Here is a 23,955-nt window from a genome sequence, read left to right as displayed (position 1 = left end):
ATTTAAAGTCCACAAAATATTATGCATTTCAAAGCATTAGTTTTTTAAAGATTTTTTTTAAATGTATTTATTCATGACAGACCGGGAGGGAGGGAGAGAGAGAGAGAGACAGAGACAGAGACACAGGCAGAAGGAGAAGCAGGCTCCATGCAGGGAGCCCAATGCGGGGACTCAATCCCGGGGCCTCCAGGATCACTCCCTGGGCTGAAGGTGGTGCTAAACCGCTGAGCCACTGGGGCTGCCCTCTAAGCATTATTTACAAAGAAGATTTCCATTACCAGGAATAAAATCATACAGTGAACTACTAACCTTAGTAGTGAATTACTAAGATTCTGGGTTACTTTGTCAAACCCAAATATCCATTTAATGAAAAGACAGTTTGTGCAACTTCTTTATTACACTGAAGGTACATAATTGTTTGCTTTCTTCCACAGCATGCTCAGTTATGCTATCCTGTGATTTTAGGGATTTACTCCAATTATTTTCCTTGACAATAGCAGACAGAAACTTTTACAAGACTAGATTAACTTTAGCAAATAAGAATCAAAAAAAAAAAAAGAAAAGAAAAAAGAATGGCATTTAATGCTTATAGGAAAAATTTTAATATAAAGAATATGGCAATATGCTTAAGACCTGGTGCGTAAAGTAGATGGAATATCTCATAAATATGGTACATATACAGAAATGACCCCCAAATAAGTGGTTTTTTCAGAAGTTTCAATTTGTTTTACAAAAGAACTTAGTATTATAAAAGGCCACTATTTTAACAAAGATCAAGTTCAAATTTCTAAGTCCCTTTTTTTTTTTTTTTTTTAAAGATTTTATTTTAGGGGCACCTGAGTGGCTGAGCCAGTTACAGAGAGACAACTCTTGATTCCAGTTCAGGTCATGATCTCAGGGTTCTGAGACAGCCTGACATCAGGCTCCGAGCTGGATGTGATTCCCTCTCTCCCTCTTCCTCTGTCCTTCTCCCCCGCCATCTGTATCTCTCTTTAAAAAAATAAATAAATAATTTGGGGGGGGGGGGGACTTTAAGTAATCTCTACACCCAATATGGGGCTCTAACTCACAACCCCAAGATCAAGAGTTGCACACTCCTCTGACTGAGCCAGCTAAGCACCCCTAGAGCTGTCTTAATACTAAGTTTTGCTTATAAATGTATACAATTTTTACTCATGAATACATATACAAAAATAGCCACAGCACAAATCTGAGATACCAATATCTTTAGCCTGTTTCTTTTACTCCACAAAAACTCAGAAGTCAACAACTTCTTTAACATCTATGGAAATAAAGGCCAATGAGATTTTAACTAAAAACAACTTAGGGGCATCTAGCAGGCTAAGCTGGAAAAACATTCAACTCTTGATCTCAGGGTCATGAGTTTGAGGCCACGATGGGTGTAAGGACTACTAAAAAAAATAAAACAACAACTTGTTTTTTTCCACAGAGTAACACAAAACAGTCTATTTGAATAATAAAGAGAACATAAAATGTACTTACACTAAGTTTCATCCTCATTAAAAAATAAGAAATATGAAAAGTATAAATGATTGATTTAATCAATTTTGGCAACCTATATTGCCAGTTTAAGAAATCACCAATTTACTCTTAAAAATTTTCAATGACAAAACTAGAGTTGAATTTTATTTTTTCCAATTTATGAATGTAAAATAATAAAAACATTAACATATTTTAAATGAAAAAAATCTGCTTTCAGTCAGAAACAGATTGAAAAAAGTAATTTTAGAATAGGTGCCGAAAAAAGACAGAAGTAGTACCTATTCACACCACTTCTGCTGTTTAGGACCATGGATAAACCATTCCCAGCCATCATCATTAACTCTCTTAACTTTCTCTGGTACTTCTATCATTGTCAACACAAACTTCTGAAAACTACTTGCCAGGATTGAACCAGACTTCTTTATCCTTTCAGGGTTGATTTTTGTGGTGGTTTTTTGTTTTGTTTTGGTTTCAGTAGTAGTATTCTAAACTGACCAATTTCTTCCATACACTTTAAATTGGAAGAATCTGAAGTAAAGCTGTCACTATGCAAAAGCTTTAACTATGTTCACAGATAGAAAGGCTTATCAGAAACCAGTCTGCATTTTACACATCAACAGATGTTCTGTCCTCTGCAGTATCTGAAGGAAATAATCACAAACTCCCTGTACCAAAACACCCCCATCCCAAACAACCTCATACCTCCACCTCCATAAGCACACACAAACAGGCAATACCCAAATCATACCCAGACAAACTCTAAGAATAAAACATCTGGAAAAAGAATAAAACATAAGAATAAAACATCTGGAAAAATACAATTTCAGATATGACAAATATCCTGAGACACAACATATTTAGATTTAGAGAGAAAGCAATAACATAATTTTCATAACAATGAAGCCAGATCTAAGATTATCTGCTGTCAAAATAAGGGTGTGGATGGGAAGTCTAAAGAGAAAAAAATATATATATTTCCTTGAGTTCATAAAGGTCTCCTGAAAGTGAAAGAATTACCGGGGGCACCTGGGTGGCTCAGTTGGCTAAGTATCTGCCTTCAGCTCAGGTCACGATCCCAGGGTCCTGGGACTGAGTCCCGCATCAGGCTCCCTGCTCAGTGGGGAGTCTGCTTCTACCTCTACCCTTCCCTCTCCCCCCACCCTGCTTGTGATCTCTCTTTCTCTCTCAAATAAATACAATCTTCAAAAAAAAGTGAAAGAATTACCAATGAAATATTAATCTAGTTGAAAGAGATGCATATAATTAACAGGAAATTTACACATTTAAAAATTCTATATATGTTTTCCCATTCAAACTTAATTCTTCAGTTTCTGTAATGGGGCCAGGGCAGAAGGCGAAGCAAAAGACAAACATCAAAGGAATAAGAGATACAGCAAGAAATCAGTATTTTCCTATCACTTCTGACCTATTTTGAAAAAAAAAAAAAAAAAAAGCATTTGAGTTTCTATTTAAATGCATAGAATACTCAGAAAACATTTGAGTGCTTATCACCACTAGTGTACTGCTCTGAGTTAAATCCTAATAAAGACAAAGTACTTTTACAATACACACAAGGCAGAAATGAAAAATACCATGAAAGAGGTAAAACATGCTGAGTTAAGAAAAAATGTGTACAGCTGTGAGGACTGACGCTATGTTTGGTGGATTCATGATGTCAGATATAAACCAAAGGGCTAACTAAATAACTTGCTAGATAAATTGTCGTGTTTTTTTTTTTTTGTCATTTTTTTAAAAAATCCCAGAAACAATAAGATGATGGGGGAACTATCAAAACTACCCAGAATTCAAAATGGAAGTTCAATATAAAGGTGACTAAAAAGTGGGATACATGGGTGGCTCAGTCAGTTGAGCATCCGAGTCTTGATTTTGGCTCAGGCCATGATCTCAGGGTTGTGAGATCAAGCCCACACTGGGATCTGCACTGGGCGGGGAGACTGCTTGAAATTCTCTCTCCCTCCACCCCTACCCCTACCCTATTTATCCCTCTCTCAAAAAAGGGGGGGGAGGAGGACTAAAAAGAATTGCTAAGTAGTCCTATCAAGTAAAGGACACTGACAGAATCTACATGTTTGCAGTCATGTCCACGTCAACCAAAGAGGAGGGGAGACAGACCTAGCACCAAGAGTCATGAACAACCTGCTTCTCAAGCATTATAATGGATTGATAAAAAGTTCAGCATATAGGCCTTAGGATGAGAGATGCAAGGGCCAGCAATAACAATGATCCTAGGGTAGGGCCAGAAGACTAAAAACAAGGCTAATATTCCAAGGGTTACATATTTCAATACAGGGGTCCTAAGATTATTTAAAACAACAAAACAACTTGAGATTGTAACTATTCAAATTCAACCTCAAAGATTCATGACATAAAATGTTAAAGTTTGTCTAGGTACACAATGGGCATTGAACAATCATTCGGCTCGTAACTAAGCCTTTGTTGATTAATCCTCCTCCACAAAAGAACTCATGGCAGAAATTTTCTGTGTATATAATAGCCTCCAAACAAGAGAATTCACTAAAAATGATGTATCTGTCAATATCTGTTCTGATATGTGCAGGAAGTGGATGTTCTTTAATAGAACTATCATTATATAGACAGCCAGGAACACACATAAACATTTTCAGGCTCAAATTAGTTCTTAATATTCTCTGCAGAGATATCAACTTTAAAATGTCTATCTCCTGAACTCTAAATCTAGGCCAAGAAGATGTATTATATCTTACTGAATTTACATCATTTGCACACCTAAGTTTCCCCACTATACTGAAGATCAGTTCTCCACTTAGGCTGTACATTAGAATTACCCAGGAGTAAGGCACCTAGGTGACTCAGTAGGTAAATCATACAACTCTTGATTTCAGGTCAGGTCATGATCTCAGGGTCCTGGAATTAAGTCCCCATCAGGTTCTATGTTCAGCATGGAGTCTGCTTATCCCTCTCTCCCTCTGTTCCCCAACTCCAAATGGCTCACATGCTCTCTCTCAAATAAATAAAAAATAAATAAAATATTTAAAATAAAACAAAAAAGAATTACCTAGGAGCTGAGACAAATTCCAATACCCAGGATGCATGCCAGACCAATTAAATCAACCTCTGGGGATATTTTCAATATAATGCCAAAGCAGGAAACCACTAACATGGATTGTATGGGGAACTCAAAAAACCTAGAAGGTATTCATCTACAATATAAAATGGAAAAAAGCAAACAAGAAACCTTGATGTAGCAAGGTCACTACATTTTACCAGTTTTAACTTGGTTTCAATATATTTCAAATCAAAGGCAGACTGAAATTTATTTAGTTTCTTTGGGAGAGGGAGAGGCAGAAGGAGACAGAATCTTAAACAGGATCCATGCCCCTTGCAGAGTAAGACACTTACCCAACTGAGCCACCCAGGTGCCCTGAGGCAACTGAAATTTAAGTCAAAATACAGCCAATTTTTATTATTAATAGTAGTTGTGTTATAGACTATTAAGACACCGCAAATACTAAGCAAATACTGAACCACTGTTCCTAGGGGAAATACAAAGTTGGATTCTTGCATCCTCTGTCCACATTAAACCAATCAATAATCACCTAGGTTTTTGTGTGTTTGTTTAAAGACTCCTTAATATATGTTGATCCATTAACAATGAATCCAAGGCTAATAGCACATGCCTGAAAAAAAGTTATCGAACACACACATTTTTTTACATAAGGTACATTACAGTCTTCTTGGGATTAGGAACACTGGACAGCACTTCAATACTATGCTTGGAGGCCATTTTAGCAGTGAAATCCCCCAAAGTAGCAAAATGCAAAAATGTGGCACCACCAAATAGACCTAGAAAAGAACACGTGTTTACAGAATGACAGCTAAATCAAGACAGAATGTTGCCTTGTTTGACCTCAGTTGAGAACACACGTATCTAGCTACTCCAATTTTTCCCAGCTCTGTGCATGTGTGTAAAATCACCACAAAAGCACCATGAGGATTGATTTTAGGCTTACAAATTTTACTGAGTAAGCAGATTCACAGATATGGAATCCAGGAATACTGAGAATAGACTGCAGAAATATCAAATCAAGGTAGCTCAAACTAATAGTTACAAAGAAATGAATTCTAGGAGGGTTTCCACTAAGCAACATCAAGAATAAAGATGACACCAATATGCTCATCTATGTTCATTTTCTCCACTAGAATACCTAAAATTGGATTTCCTAAGGATGTGACCATTTTTCTCGTATCAAATCTATTATTTAAAAAAAAAATCTATATACTCAATTTACTCAACATATCTTCATGCAGTACAAAAGTAAATTATATTTTACCAACTACCTCTAATCATGAAATGTAGCAATGACTTAAAGTATGATAGTTGAACTGACCTCCTAAAATGCCCTATGTCTCAAAGTTTTCTAAGTCTAAAAATTTATGCTGGTATGCCTATTTTAATTACTATAAAAGCTAATAGAGGAATATTCTCAGTAATAGTTTATTAGGACCACAATCACATTTCTTAGAAGTAGGGCTGCAATATAAATTCTCTGAAAAACAGCTTAACAGCCCCACTCAACCTAGAAAAAGAACATGAATCCAGCAGGATACTATCAAATCTGATGAGCTTTTGGTTTGGGCCTATGCAACTTCAAAAAAAAAAAGGTGCTATATTAATGCTATAAAACTAAAAATGCCTCACTATATACAAGAGTTAATCAAAATGAATCAAAAACCTAAATGTATGAGCTAAAACTGTAACAATCTCAGAAAAAAGCATAGCTATAATAAAGTATAAGTCTTTATGACCTTGGATTAGATTATTTTTTTCTTAAGATGTTATTTGAGAGAGGAGAGAGAGCATCTGCACAAGGAAGGGCAAGGGGTAGAGAGAGAAGCTGACTCCTCACTGAGCAGGGAGTCATGATCTAACTGAGCCACCCAGGCACCCTACCTAGGTAGTGATTTCTTAGATATGATCCCAAAAATATAAATGACAGATGGGAGGGGGAGATAAATTGATCATCAAAATTAAAAATTTTTGTACCTCCAAGGACACCCCAAGAATGTGTAAACACAAGTCACAGGAGAAAATGTTTGCAAACCATTTATCTGATCCGGGCTTGTATTCAGAATAAACAAAAAGTCAGTGACAACTCAATAAAAAGACAACTTTAATTTTTAAGTGGGCAAGGGATTTGAATAGGCATTTCTACAAGAAATTTACCAATAAATGTTGGTAAATGAACAAAATGTTCAACATCCTTAGTCACTAGGGAAAGGCAAATCAAAAACACAAGGAGATATCACTTCACATCCACTAGGATGTGAAGCTATTAAAAAAAAAAAAAGGGCAACAAATACTGGCCAAAATGTGTAGAAACTGGAACCTCTCCACAATGCTGGTGGGAATGTAAAATGGTGCCGATGTATAACCTACTGAGTCATGGAAATGTCTGGCAGTTCCTTAGAAAGTTAAACAGAGTTACCAAATGACCCAGCAATTTCACTGTTAAATATATACTTAAGACAAATTAAAACATGGCCAAATAAAAAGCATGTACATCAATCTTCATAGCAGCATTATTCAAAAAGTAGAAACAATCCAAGCTGCCAATTAACTGATGAATGGAAACAGGAAACAAACCAAATATCAACTGATATAACCATAAAATGGACTCATAGCCATAAAAAGGAATTAAGTACTGATATAAGCTACAACATGGATGAATTTCAAAAACACTATGGTAAGAAGCTGGTTACAAAAGACCATATACCGTATGATTCCATTTATGGGAAATACTCAGAATAGTCAAACCAACAGAGATAGAAAACAGACTAGTGATTTCTGTGGAGCATGGGCAAGGAATGGGGAATGACTGCTAATACAGGTAAAGGGTTTTTTTGGGGGGATAATGAAAATGTCCTGGAATCAGATATTGATGATGGTTGTGAATATATTAAAATCACTAAATTGTATACTTTAGTAAAAATGATGTTTTATGGTATGTGAATTACATTTCAATTGAAAAAGAAAAAACTGAATGTGCCATTTAAAACTGATAAAGAGGGGATCCCTGGGTGGCTCAGCGGTTTAGCGCCTGCCTTTGGCCCAGGGCATGATCCTGGAGTCCCGGGATCAAGTCCCATGTCGGGTTCCCGGCATGGAGCCTGCTTCTCCCTCCGCCTGTGTCTCTGCCTCTCTATCTATCATAAATAAATAAATAAATCTTTAAAAAATAAATAAATGAATAAATAAATAAAACTGATAAAGAAGGTTCAAATATTACTTCGCTAATCCTCTTCAATATTTGAGAAGTAGTCAAGCACATGTGCTAATTAGAAACCATACTTCAGGGGAGCCTGGGTGGCTCAGTCAGTTAAGCATCTGTCTTTGGCTCAGGTCATGATCCCATGGCCCTGGGATTGAGTCAGGGCTCCCTGCTCAGTAAGGAGTCTGCTTGTCCCTCTCACCATGCCCCAGTGCTCTTGTGCTCTCTCAAATAAAATCTTAAACAGGAAATCTTTTTTTTTTTTTCATTGATAGCCAACACAGGATAGGAATCATTTTTTTTTTTTTTTAAAGCAAGTATCTGATAGAAGTAGTTTAAAACAAGAGGCTAGAGCATTATAACCCACTAACAAAAAAGATCCAGGACATGAAGATCCATGACATTAAGTGATTTGCAATCTTACCCCCATACAATTGTTTTATTATCCCTTTTTTTTTTAAGATTTTATTTATTCATTTGACAGCGCACAAGCAAGAAGGGGAGGCAGGGGAGGAGAAGCAGGCTCCCTGCTGAGGAGAAAACCCAACATGGGGCTCTATCTCAGGACACTGAGGTCATGACCTGAGTAGAAGGCAGATGTATAACCTACTGAGCCACCCAGGTGCCCCTATTATTCTTATTTTATATTGGGCAAAAAGGGTTACACAGCTATTAAGTGGCAAAGCCCGAATTCAAACCAAGTTTATCTGACTACAGAAGCTGTGCTCTATTTATTTCTTCAACATTTACTGCGGGCCTACTACATGCCAGGTACTGAGTTATGTTTGGGAGAAATAGTAAATTAATAAATAATATGTCAGGGCTATGAAAAATTCAGCAGGGTAAGGCAAATTATAAGTGGCAGGGGTGGAAAAGCTATTTATATTTGGTGGTCAAGGAAGGCTTCTCTAATTAACTACACTTGAACAAAGATCTGAGAGAATAAAGGAAGTGAGCCATCCAGATAGGTGAAGACTCCAACTAGAGGAAATATGGGCTAAGGCACTGAGGACGAAATAGCAAGGAGTGTATAGATGAGTGAACAGGTGGTGGGGAAAAAGAGACAATAAGATAGATAATGTACTAAGTACGGCTTTCTATGCCTTAAAAGGAACCCTGGATTACAGATGAGCATTAAACATGGGTTTGAAAGGCACAGGTCCTTTTACATAAGCAGCTTTTTTTTTTTTAATAAACACAGTTACAGTATTGTAAATACATTCTATCTGCCTTATGATTTTAATTTTCTCTAGCTTAGGGACATCTGGGTGGCTCAGCGGTTGAGCAACTGCCTTTGGCTCAGGGCGTGATCCTGGGGTTCCAGGATCGAGTCCCACATCGGGCTCCCTGAGAGGAGCCTGCTTCTCCCTCTGCCTATGTCTCTACCTTCTCTCTGTGTCTCTCAGAATTAAAGAAATAAAATCTTATAAAAAAATTTTCTTTAGCTTATTTTATAATACAATGTATACTGCATATAATTTTCAAAATATGTTAATTATGTTATCAGCAAGGCTTCCAAATAACAGTAGGCTATTAGTGGCTAAGTTTTTGAGGAGTCATAAGCTATGCATGGATTTTTTTTTTTTTTTAGAATTTTTTAAAGATTTTATTTATTTAATTCACAAGAGACAGAGAGAGGAAGAGACATAGGCAGAGGGAGAAGCAGGCTCCATGCAGGGAGCCCAATGTGGGATTCGATCCTGGATCCCAGGATCACGCCCTGAGCGAAAGGCAGACGCTCAACCTCTGAGCCACTCAGGCATCCCTATGCATGGATTTTGAACTGTGCAGGGGGTCAGCACCACTAACCCCTGCATTATTGAAGAGTCAACTGTATATTCTGAGTAAAACAGGGAAGCCACAGCAGGGATGCAAGTGAAGTGACATTTGACTTTTGTTTCGAAAGAATCTAAATAATGGACTAAGACAGTGAGGGAACAAGGGCAGAACCAGGGTTGCTATAATCCAGATGAGGGATGACAATGATTTACAGCAGTAATTCAAAAGAGAGGACAAACAGTTGGATTCTGGATTTATTCTGAAAGGTGAGCTCGACAGAATTTGCTAATGTTTTCACTATGGGATGGTATGAAACCAAGGTTTTTGGTTAAACGAACGGATGAATAAAGTTCCTAACTACCAATATGGGGACTACAGAAAAAAACAGGTTTGGGAAGGAAAGTCAATAAACAGTTTCATATATGTTTATCTATTAATTTCCTTTTGTCTTAACCACCAACTTGACACATTGATTTTTAGGCAACATAGATGTTAAGTACAGAAAGAGAACCTAAGTCCAAGTCTTCTGATTCCAGATTTTGTTTTTTTTCTAATGAATTTTAATAAGACCTACTGAATGATTAGTTTTTCTCAGAATAAAATAACTCAAAGGCGTGTACCATTTACTGGTGATCTAAAACCTAAATTCACGAATAAAGGCTACCAAATGAAGGATTACTAAAAACACCTGATAAACAGGAACAAGTATTATTGTAGATAAAATGCAGACAGCAGTGACATAAAGAAATAACATGTAACAAATGTTCAATTCAGATAAACACTATGCAGAACTATATTTTCAGAAAGATGCCTCAGTAGGTCACCTCTACTCTTAAAACTCTCCTTAAAAATAAAGAATATCTTTGAACAGTAAGGATTTGCCATAATTTTACTCAGTGCACAAGTACATGCATAAAGAGCCTTTTTTAAATGCATGCATAACCATATTATATTTTTTCTCTCAGCTATAGAAGCTATAAAATATCCTAGTAAACATTTACTTCTTGACTAAAAAGTAACTATCCCAATGATTTCTCTACAATGTCAAACTTGTTAACATGTTAATTACATACAACCTCATAGCATCAACAGATTTCAGAGCTTAGTTTTTAATCACAGCTTCAGCACTCAGTGCTATGTAATTTTGGATAAGTTGCTTTCCAAATAAGTGATTACTTACCAAAAGTTACCCTGTCTCTATTAAAATGCAATAGGATTATCTGACTTCCCATTTTACAAGGTTGGAATAAGAATCCAGAGAGGAAGAACAGGAAAAAATACTTTGAAAACTAGTATTATGGCAAACACATAAATCAAGAAAATAAGTCAACTCTTAGGGGAATATACATATATATATAAATATGAACTTTAAATTGTTCCTTTCTACTCAACCTGTTATGAAAGTGCTTAAAAGATTTCTCTAAAATGGAATTAAACTAATGCATAACTTGCTAATAAGAAGTGTCAAGTGATTAGCATTTACCATAGTCACTAAGTGCATATTTAAGAGACAAAGAAAAGTATTTTCCTATTCTCCTGAGATCTATGGCCCAGGGGAGTGGAAGAGACAAGAAAAGTTAAATGAAACACCCAAACAAACACTTAGGTTAAAAACAGAAGCCATCTCATTAAGCAGTAATTGATTAACAGTTAAAAGTATCGCAAGGACTACTTTGAAAGTGAAGATTACCTTAGCTTTATCCTTTTTTTTTTAAATTTTTATTTATTTATGATAGTCACAGAGAGAGAAAGAGAGAGAGGCAGAGACACAGGCAGAGGGAGAAGCAGGCTCCATGCACCGGAAGCCCGATGTGGGATTCGATCCCGGGTCTCCAGGATCGCGCCCTGGGCCAAAGGCAGGCACCAAACCGCTGCGCCACCCAGGGATCCCCCTTAGCTTTATCCTTTATTCGCCTGTCCTCCACGTATGTTTATCATTGACACAAAATATCTTCAATTCTATTCTATACTGTTCTCCCTTTCCTTGACTTGTCCCAAGTCAAGATCCCTGACAGCCCTGTTCCTAGCCAGAGTATCCACTCAACCTTCTCCGATACTACTATAATTCTAGGCATCTATACTCCCCAAGTTCCCAGTACTCAGCCTCAGGATCCAAGATAAGTCATTTTTCTAGCTTTTGATTATGCTGTAATCCTTCACAACATCATCAACAAATAGTCATATGGAGCCTGTCAAGGCAAAGTGACTACTTTGACTATGTCAGTGACTATGTCAGTAAGATTCTACCTCTCTCAATCACTACAGCCAGACACTTCAGTAAAGAGCAGTGCAGAGTTGTGAATAATACAAAATAACACTTCAAAGTCATCTGAAAATAAGCACACATTCATAATCCATCTGTTACTAAATCATTCTCCTTCCATCTAGGCAAATCAACAGTTAATAGTGTAAGACCCCATTAAGAGGAAAACAGTGCAGAAAATCCACAAGAGTAATTTAACATTTCTAGAACTATCACAATTAAATGTAGATGTTTCTTTACTCTAACTGCTGCCAATTTTAAGTATTGCCAGAAGTCCACTATTCTCTAAGAATACTTTAAAACACCATCTAACCATAATCTCAGTAATTTGTGACTTCGTTCCCAAGAAAGAATATCTCTAAGGCTCCAGTAAGTTTGAAAATCACAACCATGAACTGTATGAAGAACAACTTTAACAATATTATTGAGCAGAGCATTCCCAGCATTACAGATGTGCCAAAATAACTGTATTCATCTCCAACAGTTTAGTGCGTCCACCATAGTGTGCGATTCAAAAATTATTTTCTACGTGCCGCCATCTGAGGAAAGGTTGGGAGACACTGACAGAGTGCGTTAAAGGAGTTAAAACCTCAACTGCAAAATCCTCTCCAAGGAAAAAACCAAGGTCTATCCTTACTTGTTACTGATTCTCAAGACTAATTTCGTTTTTATCAAGTAATCAAATCTTATATTACATTTCTATAATTTGTATGTCTTTAAAATAGTTCTTATAGCTTCAGTAATCTCCTCAGCCGCGATAACATCCTGACTACCTGGCGTAAGATAAAGAAATCTGAAAACTTTTTAGGTAAGGACATGGTTAGAGCAGCATATGTATACTTTTTCCTAAGCACTCTGACTGAAATCCCCAAAACATCCATTTCCTAACCTCCTTCCATGCTTTCCCTTCATAGCATTATCACCTTCTAATATAATATGCAATTAACTTAAGTATTTGGTTATCTGTCTCCCCCAACTAGACTATTGTATCCAGAGCAGAAATCCTTGTCTACTTTTGTTCACTGCTCTATCTCTAGCACTCTGATTAGTAGCACAGTAGGGCCCTTAAAAAATAATTGAGTAAATAAACAAATTCAGTTGTTTTGAAAAGAGTTAAATTTTGCTATTAAGGGGCATCTAGCTGGCTTAGTTGGTAGAGCAGAGTCTTGATCTTGGGGTTGTGAGTTTGAGCCCCAGGTTGGATGCAGAGATTACTTAAAAAAAAATAAAATAAAATCTTTAACACAACATTTTGCTATAAAGATGGTCAGGAAAAATTTTATTCACCAAAGACGGAATAACCACACAGAAACCAGTACTGAATTTCGAAAAGCTTGATTTATCTATATTAAAATTATTTTTCAAGGTACTGTCAGAAAACCTGTATCTGAAATATCTGTATCAGATATTTCGAAAATACAAACAAGCAGTGGGAAAATACCTAAAACACAGAAAATTCCACTTATTGCAGTGGCAAATATTTTTTTTTTCCATTGCTCAAGTCACCATGTAAAATTCAAGATTATCAACATTAAGTCCTGCACTGACCCAATTCTGTATTCACTTTTTTCTCTTAAACCGGGAAATTTGTTTTTTCAGACCCTCAAAGTTTACATCTAACCAGCTAACTAGTTATCCCTATAATTGTCTTGTTAAATAAAATCACAGGTGCTGTGGGTTTAACCATAATTTTTAGTCTTGAAACAAATTATTTTAATCTTAATACAAACTATCTTAAATTAGTCATACAGCCCATCTACTGTTCAACTAGTGTTCCACAGTTCCTTTTTTGGCCTCAAATGACGAAACCTCTCTAACGTCTCTGGGGAGACCAGTGTAAAGTATAATGTTTCCTCAAATTGTTCTTGTTTTTTCCCTGCACCGTTTTGTGACATCCCTTCAAGTAGGAAAGTTAGACATTTTTCTATTCTTCAGGAAAGTCCAGAAGCAGCAGCAACGGTAAATAGAATATCGCATGGAAAACTGGTTGAAAGGGGATAACACAAAAGCACAAAAGTAAATGTGAAGCAAGTATGTACGCAAAAGAGGAAGATGCAGAAAAGAGAAGAAAAAAGTGTTCTCGCCTAGAAATGAAAAACAAACCAAAAACAGAGGGTGGGGGAAGATAAGAAGATTTGCTTATTCTTCTAGAAACAAAAGCACTGAATCCTAAGAAAAACGTGGGTCTCTTTAAGATGTTAAAACTCTAAAAAGCACTCAGCTGCCACTCCAAACAACAGTTCTATCTTCTCTCCCTAGGTGTTCTCATCAGAGCTAGTCTTCATTTGTAAAATTAAATGCAGGCTATAGATAAAGCAGAGTCAATCTTTACAAAACTGCAGTGGTGGTTGCCATCTTTGCCTGGGGGGAAAAAAGAAAAAAACAAAACAAAACAAAAAACCACAAAAAAACAAAAAAACAAAACTCCTTGGATCTGGAAAAAAAGGAGCATATTAAGTTGGAAAGCCAGAAACCCATGAACTGCTAAGTCAGGCAGCTATGACACAGGTTAATAAATGCCTCCTACCAAACTAAGATTCCACTAAAGATCTAGGGAAGAAGGGCAAAGGGCTGGAGCTTTACCGCGACCACAAGGGTGGGGCACCGCAGGGAAAGAAAAAAAAAAAAAAATCTGAGGGCGAGCCATCCCGGAGGTATAAGGGGGCTAGTGACTCAGATCTCGGGGAGACCGCCTCTTAGGAGGCAAATGATGTTGAAGGGCCAAGGGCAGCCTCGGGAGAGCGAGTGAGCTGCCGCACTAAGGTTCGCAGAGGGTGCGAAAGCTAACAGAGGAAGGTACCCACGGGGCAAAGGAGTGAGAGTCAAAGAGAGCAGGGCCGAGCGGTCGGAGCAGCTGGGCGTGGGAGGCCTGAGCAGAGGCCGCGAGGCGCTTCTGCAGCTGGCCGCCGTCCCCGCAACGCCTTTTCAGCTCCCCCCCGCCCCCGGCCCCTCTCCGGGCCGCCCTTGCCCCAGCGACGACGGCCGGAGCAGCTGTTTCCGCCCGGCCGGGGACCGCGGGGAAGGCATCCCCGGGGCGGGCGGGCAGGCCAGCGTCAGTGTGAGCGAGAGGCGACCCGAGACCACTGCCGCCACGCCAACGCCAAACTTCACCCCTTCCTCCTCTCAGCCTTCTTTATCCCCCAACTTCCCGGCCGGCTGGTGTCCGCTTCGACCGCCCGAGGACCCCCCCCTCCCCCGCCCTTCTTCTCGCCGCCTCGCACCCCTCCCCAACGTCCTGAAGCCGGGAAAGGACTGGCCACCAGGGCCGCTCCCGAACCCGCCCGGGTGCCCCAGAGTCCCGGACGCCGCCCCCGACAAAACGCTTGCGTCCTCTCGGCGGCTCCCTCGCCCGCCCAGATGCTGCAAACTCCTCTCACCTGCATTGACGCCATGATGGAACCATCCCCCCAAGGCCGGCGAGGCCAGAGACGCAGGGGGCGGAGCCGCCGTGCTCGCGTCACGCCGCGGGGGCCCAGCATCCTGGGCGCCGGGGGCGGGGCCTCCGGTGGGAAGGCGACGGCGGGAGGGGATTGGCTGGCGCCCCGGCGGGGGGAGGGGCGGCGGGAGCGCGGTCAATGGCGCTGTTGGTACCCTCGGGCCCAGCGCGCTCTCCGGCGGCCGCGCTCCCTCGCCGCCGCGCCGGGCCTCACCTGGCGACGGCCGTAGGTTTTTTTTTTTTTTTTTTTTCCTCTGTTTACCCTAACATCTTGATGATGCCCAGCCCCGTTGGTTTTTCTTTTTGCTTTGTTTTTCCAACCGCTGGTGGTGTGGTTGGAAGATGCTCTTGGACGTCTTCTCCACCGCGCCAGGCCCATATTCACACCTTGGGGCGCGGTTCCCCTGCCCGCGGGGCTGCCTTTTACTCTTTACGGTCTGGAAGGCTTCTCGTGTTCCCAATGTCGGGGGAGAAAGACGCATGTCGTTGTACAATGGGATGAGGACGGAGAGCAAAACAGTACGTTGGCATTCTAAGGGCCAGGGTGGATTTGTAGAGCTGAAACTTGCCCGAAAGGGAAGAGACATTTTTAAAGTTTTTCTTTGGTTCGTGTGCTGTTGTTTCCCCCTTTACACCAGCCCCTCGGTTTTAAACTAAACGGGTATCCGTAATAGTTAGGTTGTTACGGCATTCACATCTGTGTAGGGATTTGACCCTAGACGCGATTGTTTTGTTTTGTTGTTTTGATGGATCTGTGCACTTTGTAGTATACACTTGACACCTTTTGTCACATCTGGACTTGGCTTCAGCCTGTTTCGTGGTGGGCAGTTCTGTGGTCATTTGACCTAGGGATGTATTTGAGTAGGGAGAGGTGAGCATCCAGAATTTTTTCTGGAATGCACCAGTTCTGCCAACATTTATCAGAAGCCACCTTTTAAAAAGCTATGCCAGGGACGCCCTGGTGGCTCAGCGGTTCAGCACCTGCCTTCAGCCCAGGGTGTGATCCTGGAGACCTGGGATCAAGTCCCACGTCGGGCTCCCTGCATGGAGCCTGCTTCTCCCTCTGCCTCTCTCTCTCTCTCTCTCTCTCTCTCTCTGTCTCTCATGAGTAAATAAATAAAATCTTAAAAAAAAAAAAAAAGCTATTCGACAACTTCAGTTGTCATTGGTTAAGAATAAAATGGAAGGGGATCCCTGGGTGGCTCAGCGGTTTGGCGCCTGCCTTTGGCCCAGGGCACGATCCTGGAGACCGGGGATGTAGTCCCGCGTGGGGCTTCCTGCGTGGAGCCTGCTTCTTCCTCTGCCTATGTCTCTGCCTCTCTCTCTTTCTCTCTATCATAAATAAATAAATAATAAATAAATAAATAAATCTTTTTAAAAAAAGAATAAAATGGAAGCCAGAGGCTTGCATCTCGTGTTCTATCTTTTAAAGATTTAGATGGCTGATACATCTAGTAGAAGGCTTTTTTGCTTTACCAGAACGAAAGCTTGAAATCTGTTATTTTATTAACTTGGAGCTGTTGTTTAGAAATTTCTGTAAGATTTAAATATAAGACCAATGTAGGATATCATCCTTCCCACTCTAAAGATAGATCATTATGTTCTCTGGGAAATTCCCTAATGTAGGGGATCCCTGGGTGGTGCAGCGGTTTGGCGCCTGCCTTTGGCCCAGGGCGCGATCCTGGAGACCCAGGATCGAATCCCACATCGGGCTCCTGGTGCATGGAGCCTGCTTCTCCCTCTGCCTGTGTCTCTGCCTCTCTCTCTGTGACTATCATAAATAAATAAAAAATTAAAAAAAAAAAAAGAATTCCACCCTATTGCCAGAAATGAGCTGGTATTCTCTTTGTTATGCAAAGTGACGGTGCCCTTGAGGAATGTTTGGAGACTTTTAGCTATCAGGAATCATCCAGAAGCATATCTGGTGTCAACTCAATTGTGTTGTCAACACTTCACCCATATATCCCAAAGATGGAAGAAAGCTATTCCATATATATTTTCTTCCAGAGATTTTTAATTCCTATAATGCAGGAAATTGCTCCAGAAGATCAGGTTTTACCATCTAAAGTTCATTTTATTTAAAAGCTGATTCTTCTTAAGGTATAAATGACATCAGATGACCCTACAAATGAAGCATTATGACATCATCATCATCAACCAACAGCCTGCCATGACCTGCTAACAAGAAAAGGGAGTTAAAGAATTCTTAACACTCTTCACAGTAAAGTCAACTTCCGGTCCCTTGGGTTTTATGTGTGTTAAAAAGGACCTTCAGAGGAGGGAAGAGTCAGTACCAGTCATATCTTTCCTGGGAAATATTAAGTAGGATATGCTTACTATCTTCTTCATTTTTTTATTAACCTATAATCAAAAAATCCTGATGTACTCAGGAGCTAAAACAATGACTTTCTGATGGGGTGGAACATATATCATCTCCAGAGAACATAAAATTTTTCTGTCTAAAACATTTGATTAGACAGTGAAGATGAAGCTCACATATTTCTTTACAATGTGGGGCTTACTATCAGACAAAAGGCAAAATGTCTGAAAATACCAAAAGTGGGTGGAGCTCTCATAAACTCTGCAAGAGCAAAATCGGACAATTTCCACTTTGGAAAATAGTTGAACAATAATAAAATTAAAATTCCCCATACCTTGAAGAACCTTTTTTAATAGTATCATTTGCAATAAAAGATACTTAAGAAACATATTAAGCCAATGCAGTCCTGTTATCCTTGTTTGGATCCTGATTCAACCAACTGTAAAGAAGATATTTTTGAGATAACTGGAGAAATATAAACATAAAATGCATATTGATGATATTAGGGGATAATTATTATTTTTGTTAGAAATTGATCATCAATTTTTTGATTTCCACTTCAATAATGAACGACCATCATGTTCAAGAAGGTGATGCTTCCCCGTCTCACAAACTACCCCCACCTCCAACCTCCCTGTAGGACCAAAGAAAGAGGGCATACACAAGCTACATATGTGCCTGATGTCTTCCTCATCAAGGCAGAGGCAAAGCCTGCGACACAGAGGACTAATAGTAGCTGGACTTTCTGGCAGAAAAGGGAGGAAATATGGGAAACCAGAGTCTAGTAACTTGAAGAACTCACAAAGTGATCACTGGGCAAATGCTGCAATATCAATAATATAATGTGATTTATGAATGTTTGAATTCTGATGACTCACTCTCTCTGGAGAGTTAGGAGCAGTCCTATGAGAATCTACTTTGCACAGTGTGAAGAGACAGGGTTGAGGAGCCTTAGAGTCTGTGTCTCTCCAGATGGTTTGTTCATAGTTACTTACTAGCTGATCTCATCAGAGAAATGTAGGTAGTTCAGTAACCATTAGCTTGTTAATTGAATGTTGGAAAAGGCTCCAAGCTAAGAATCCAATCCTTCTAGTCTTGTCCTAGCTCTGTCGTTAGCAAGCGTGGTCAGGGCTCTTAATCTTGCTGGGCTTATTTCTTTACCAATAAAATGAGCAAGTCAGACTGCATAATCTTCAAGTTTTCTTCCAGATTTCAAATTCTGTGTGCCTAGTAGAGATTATTAAAAATTTAAGTGATATGTCCCAAATACCATTTTAAAAGTCTAAGATAAAATGCAATGGGAATGATGTCCTGTTTTGAATTTAAAAAATCATGTTTATAGATATACTAGGAATGAACTTGACTTCATTGTACTTTATGTAGACATACTGGGGAGCCTTAGTTAACAATTTTAAAATGCTAATGTAATCCAGTTGAGCTATAGATGGGATTTAATGAAGTAGCAAAACTCCAAATTCACAATTTCAAGTGGTACTTTAAGAAAAGCATGGAGCCTGCTTCTCCCTCTGCCTGTGTCTCTGTCTCTCTATCATGAATGAATGAATGAATGAATGAATAAATAAATAAATAAATAAATCTTAAAAAAAAAAAGAAGAAAGAAAAGCATGACCCAAACTAGTCATTTCATGTGAATCTCCTAATAAAGGACAAAGAAAATTAGCAAAATAGCAAATGGTTTATATGTGTGACTTATTCTACATGTCAAAAATAATTGATTCACGTACATACATACATATTTGGTTTGTAAATAAAATCGTGAATCAAGAGAACTTTGTCTTCACTTTCTTCCCTTTCATTATCTCTCTAGCTAAAACTCTTTTCCCTGTCTGTATTCTGGGCACATTCCTTGTTTGCTTCCCCCTAAACCTCTTACCAAACATGTTCTTAGCAAGTTATCCTTTTCTTTTTCTATTTGTCCATGGACCAGCTCCAGAGAAAAATGTGCATGCCTGTGCAAATTTGTATTTCAGGGAGTTAACTGACCCTCAAAAATTCATCCATCAGCAGAGGTGTATAAACCCCAAGATAAGAACACCTTTATTGAAGAGGTAACCATCACTGTAGATACCAGCTCAATTTCTTTCTTTCTTCAAAACCTGTCTCTTATATAGACATAATTTCATAGCTCTTGTTTTCTTTTGTTCGCTGGTTTATTTTCCCATCTTTCAGAAAAGCAGGGTTATGTGAAAAGCTTGGATTAGGAACCAGAGGAGTTTATTTAACAAGAGGTGTGACACAGATGTAACAAAGATACCAACCAGGAAGAAACTGTTCAATGCTGGGGCAAGGGTGTGGATTGTTTCTTGCCCAGTGGACCAGATATCTGTAATTAGATCATAGGGAGGTCTGAAGTGATTCAGAGAATTGAAGGGTGATTTTTTTTGGAGGGTTGAGGAAAGTGGTTATTTACTAACCACTATTGAAGTATTTCAGTGTTTTTAGAATAGAGATGTTCTAAAACCTAAAACCGGATTGTGGTGGCGGTTACCCAATGGTATAAAATTACTCAAAATTATGGAGCAATTATTATGGGTGAAGTTTATGGTATATGAATTATACCCCGAAAAGCTTTTTTTTTTTTTTTTAAGTAATCTCTACTTCCCATATGAAGCTCAAATTCATGACCCATGATCAAGAATCAATGTTCTACAGTACTGAGCCAGCCAGGCGCCTTCCCCTACCACCACCATAAAGCTATTTTTAAAAAGAGAGAGGCATTTCAAGATTTTAACACACCCATACTAGTAAGTCATGGCTAGTCTTTGGACTGGCTCTCCTACTAATGGTATGTGACTGAGGGCTGGTCAGGTAATCAACCTGTCTGGACTTTTTCATCTGTAAAATGGAGAGTCAGTGATTTCTTCAAAGCTTTCCAGATAAGTTATTTTCTTTGTCAAAAAATTCCATAATTGTGTCACCATAATTCATATTACCCTCTTTTCACCTGCTCATAAGACTGTCATTGCTCCAAAACATATTTATCCTTCCTCCACTGTTTAGGAGGGATGGCAGCCCTACTGATTCTGATTTTGTCCTTGCCAGGTAGTTCTTTCTCATCCTATGATCTTACTTTCTGCCTTTCTTCCCCATCCCATTTTCGTGCCCCCTTTGGTCTGATATCTACTTACCATGTGTTAGAAAAGGCACTAAACTTAGAATCAAAAGGCCTCTATTTGAATCCTAACTCAGCTACTTCTTATTTTCATGACCTGAAGTTGGTCATTTAAACTTCTCTGAATCTTGGTTTCATTATCTTTAAAATGGAGACAAAAATTCCAACACATGGTTTGTGGTGGAGCCTAGTTGAATCATGGTTGTGAAGGAGCTTCGTGAACTGCACAGGACTATACAGGTGACAGGCAATATAGCTAGTTTTTCTTTTGAATTTCTCTCAGTTCTGTCTCCAGTAAGCAGATGACATGCTGCCTAGAGATAAGAAGTGGTGTGTGTGTGTGTGTGTGTGTGTGTGTGTGTGTGTGTGGCAGTGACTGAGAAATATCTATGACAAGATCCTCCAATTTCTTGTGAATGTAGAACAGCCTGATCTATGAACCAGACTCTGCTTTGAGCTAAGCTTACCATAGACAAAGTTTCACTCTTGGAATGTTGCCTTTCCCTGCCCTATCCAGTATCCTTCCCCATATGTGGCACCATTCCAGACTTGCGTTTATTAATAACAATAATGATACCAGCTACTTGGGATTGAACATTTATATGCGTCATATAGGCAGTGTGAGAGGTACTTGTATTTCTTTATTATTTAATCTTTAAGAATATAAAGTACATAAAACAATTCTCATTCTACAGGTGAAACAGGCTTGGAGAGACTAGGTAAATTGCCAAAGTCACACAGCTTATCCATAGCCATAGCAAAATCAGAATTCTACCTTGGGAACTCCAACTGTCTCACTCTACAGATTGAATTCTTTAACTAGAATATGGTATTGTGCTTCCAAATCTGTTCTCTTAATGACTCATATCAATGGAGTTTTAAAATAAAAGTAACTCTAATCAAATTGATTTCTTTTAATCTGTGAAACTTAATAGGCAAGGTGGATTTTATCTTTTACCAAGAATATCTGATGCCCCTGAATATATCTATGGTGAATTTTCAGACAGTTTGACAAATTCATAAAAAAAACACAATTTTGTCAAAAAGCATATATTGAATGCCAGGCACTGGGGATAAAAAGATGAGTAAGACACAGTTCCCATACTCACATTGCTTATAATCAGGAAAACAGATGAAAGAAAGGATTTTGATAGAATAGGGAAAAAGCTACTTACTGGCTATTACTGGATTCAAGGTTGAGGGGAACTTGGCTTCGCCTGGGAGCTAAAGACAACTTTCTGGAAGAACTGAGCCCCTAGGGGCAGCCCGGGTGGCTCAGCGGTTTAGCCCGGCCTTCAGCCCAGGGTGTGATCCTGGAGACCCGGGATCGAGTCTCACATTAGGCTCCCTGCATGGAGCCTGCTTCTCCCTCTGCCTGTGTCTCTGTCTCTGTCTCTTTCTCTGCCTCTGTCTCTCTCTCTCTCTCTCTGTCATGAATAAATAAAATTAAAAAAAGAAAAAAAAAAAAAGAAGAAGAACTAAGGCCCTAGCAGAGGTGAAAGGGGTAGAAGAAAGGCATTCCAGGCAGAGGGAGTAGGAACTATGTAATTGGAGTCAACAGGGGATGACAGTTTGATACTGTCCAATAGAAATTGATGGAAGAAGGTGGGAGACCAGAGGCTGTCAAGACCTGGTCATGAAAAGCTTTGTTGGTTGATGAGGAGGTTGGACTTTATCTTAGAATCCATTTGCCAGGCAGCCCCCGGGGGCTCAGCGGTTTAGCGCCACCTTCAGCCCAGGGCCTGATTCTGGAGACCCAAGATCGAGTCCCACGTCGGGCTCCCTGCATGGAGCCTGCTTCTCCCTCTGCCTCTCTCTCTCTCTCTCTCTCTCTCTGTGTATGTGTGCGTGTGTCTTGTGAATAAATAAGATCTTAAAAAAAAATCCATTTGCCAAATTTGAGGTATTTTCAGATGGGAAGGGGTAAGGCCAGATTTGTGTTTTGGTGTGTCTGCTTGACTGAATAGATTTAATCAGGTAAGATCACAAAAGAAAAATCAGAAGAAGAGACTATTGTAAGGGTCTGACAAGTGGAGATGAGGGCTTGTAGTAGGGCATTATCAGAAAGAAAAGGAAGGACTCTAGAGATATTTCAGAAGAGGAACAGATCGGACCAAGATTTGTTGTATGCAGGAGACAAGGAAAGAGTTGAGTGCCAGATTTTGTGTGTGTGTGTGTGTGTGTGTGTGTTTACTTGAAAATTTAAGAGTTGGTAGATTAGAAGGAATGAAACTAGAAGGGGAAGAAAAAATAATTCATTTTGGACATGTTCCAGGATTATAAATTTCCTATAGGACATCTGTCATGCCTTTTTCAAGTGAAAGTTGTAAAATCTGTCTCAAATGAATTCACAGAGACTCAACTGATACAGAGGGCTCTTTTTCTCTCAGTCTTTATGGTGAGCAAATTGGCCACAAGTTTCCAGACTTATATCCATCCTATCAGCTAAGTATCCCTAGTGGATAGTTTTAGCAGCAAATATCTGGGAATGGCTCTAATTGGCTTAGCTCTAATCAGCTTTGTCTCTCAACCAATCAGTGATGAGAGAGGTGAGGTACTCTTTGGTTAAGCCTGGGCTGACTCTTGTCTCATGGGTGCCAGTGGTGTCAGCCCCACTCAAATCACATGTGTTATCTCCTATAAGAAGAAACTTCTCATACTACAATGAGAGGAGATGACATAAGAAATGCCAAAGAGAGAAAAAGGACAGAGTTCACTACTACACTTAAAGAGAATATATTCAGCAGATAATCTTACATCACAAACTTAAACTGGGAAGAGGGTAGGGAGATGCTTTCATTTAAGTGAAGTTTTGGATTTTGATATAACATTAGATGACCTGAAAATTTTAATGACCGATACAAGATTGTTCTTGTGACAGAAGGGCTAGAGAAGTTTTGGCTCCTCCCTGAGATTTCATCCAGGACAAAGAAAGCCCATGGGGCAGGTTTGGAAACACAGTGAGAAACAGCACCACATGGAGTCTAGCTCATTCAGTAAAATGATTATATTTGAAACCATAAAAATAAAAAGATCACTCTGAGAAAGAGTTTAGGAAAGAAAAGAGGCTAGGAAGAGGAGAGTGGAGCCTGTTTAAGATTCCCTCTCCTTCTCCCTCTGCCCCTCCCCACTCACACTCTCCCTCTTAAAAAAAAAAAAGGAAAGAAAGAAAAGAAAAGACAATGTCAGCTATATGGAGAGGGAGGGTTATGTTGGTCAAAACTCTTTGGTTTGATGTTGAGGAAGTCTCCT

At 39.3% G+C, this 23,955-nt stretch overlaps 1 protein-coding gene and 1 long non-coding RNA gene across 7 annotated transcripts in view; one reads left to right on the top strand and one right to left on the bottom strand.

Annotated features, from left to right (window-relative positions):
• Positions 1–15,338, bottom strand: part of UBE2W (ubiquitin conjugating enzyme E2 W) — a 112,990-nt gene extending 97,652 nt beyond the window's left edge. For 2 of the 6 annotated variants that reach the window (XM_077876535.1, XM_077876534.1), the window contains exon 1: positions 15,192–15,338. In XM_077876535.1, coding sequence (XP_077732661.1) covers positions 15,192–15,293 — 102 coding nt within the window. In that variant the 5' untranslated portion in view covers positions 15,294–15,338. The remainder of the gene's footprint in view (positions 1–15,191) is intronic. The other 4 variants (XM_077876538.1, XM_077876537.1, XM_077876541.1 and 1 more) reach the window with 3 other exon arrangements.
• A 32-nt stretch (positions 15,339–15,370) lies between these two features.
• On the top strand, positions 15,371–17,960 carry LOC144300493 (uncharacterized). Its single transcript, XR_013367162.1, has 2 exons — positions 15,371–15,769; positions 17,351–17,960. It is a non-coding gene; the product is annotated as an uncharacterized LOC144300493 (long non-coding RNA).
• The last annotated feature ends 5,995 nt before the right edge of the window (positions 17,961–23,955 follow it).

The sequence above is a fragment of the Canis aureus genome, chromosome 28 (genome assembly GCF_053574225.1).
Source record: "Canis aureus isolate CA01 chromosome 28, VMU_Caureus_v.1.0, whole genome shotgun sequence".
Taxonomy (NCBI): domain Eukaryota; kingdom Metazoa; phylum Chordata; class Mammalia; order Carnivora; family Canidae; genus Canis; species Canis aureus.
The sequence above is the reverse complement of the archived record's forward strand: the minus strand, read 5'-3'. Positions and strand labels throughout refer to the sequence as shown.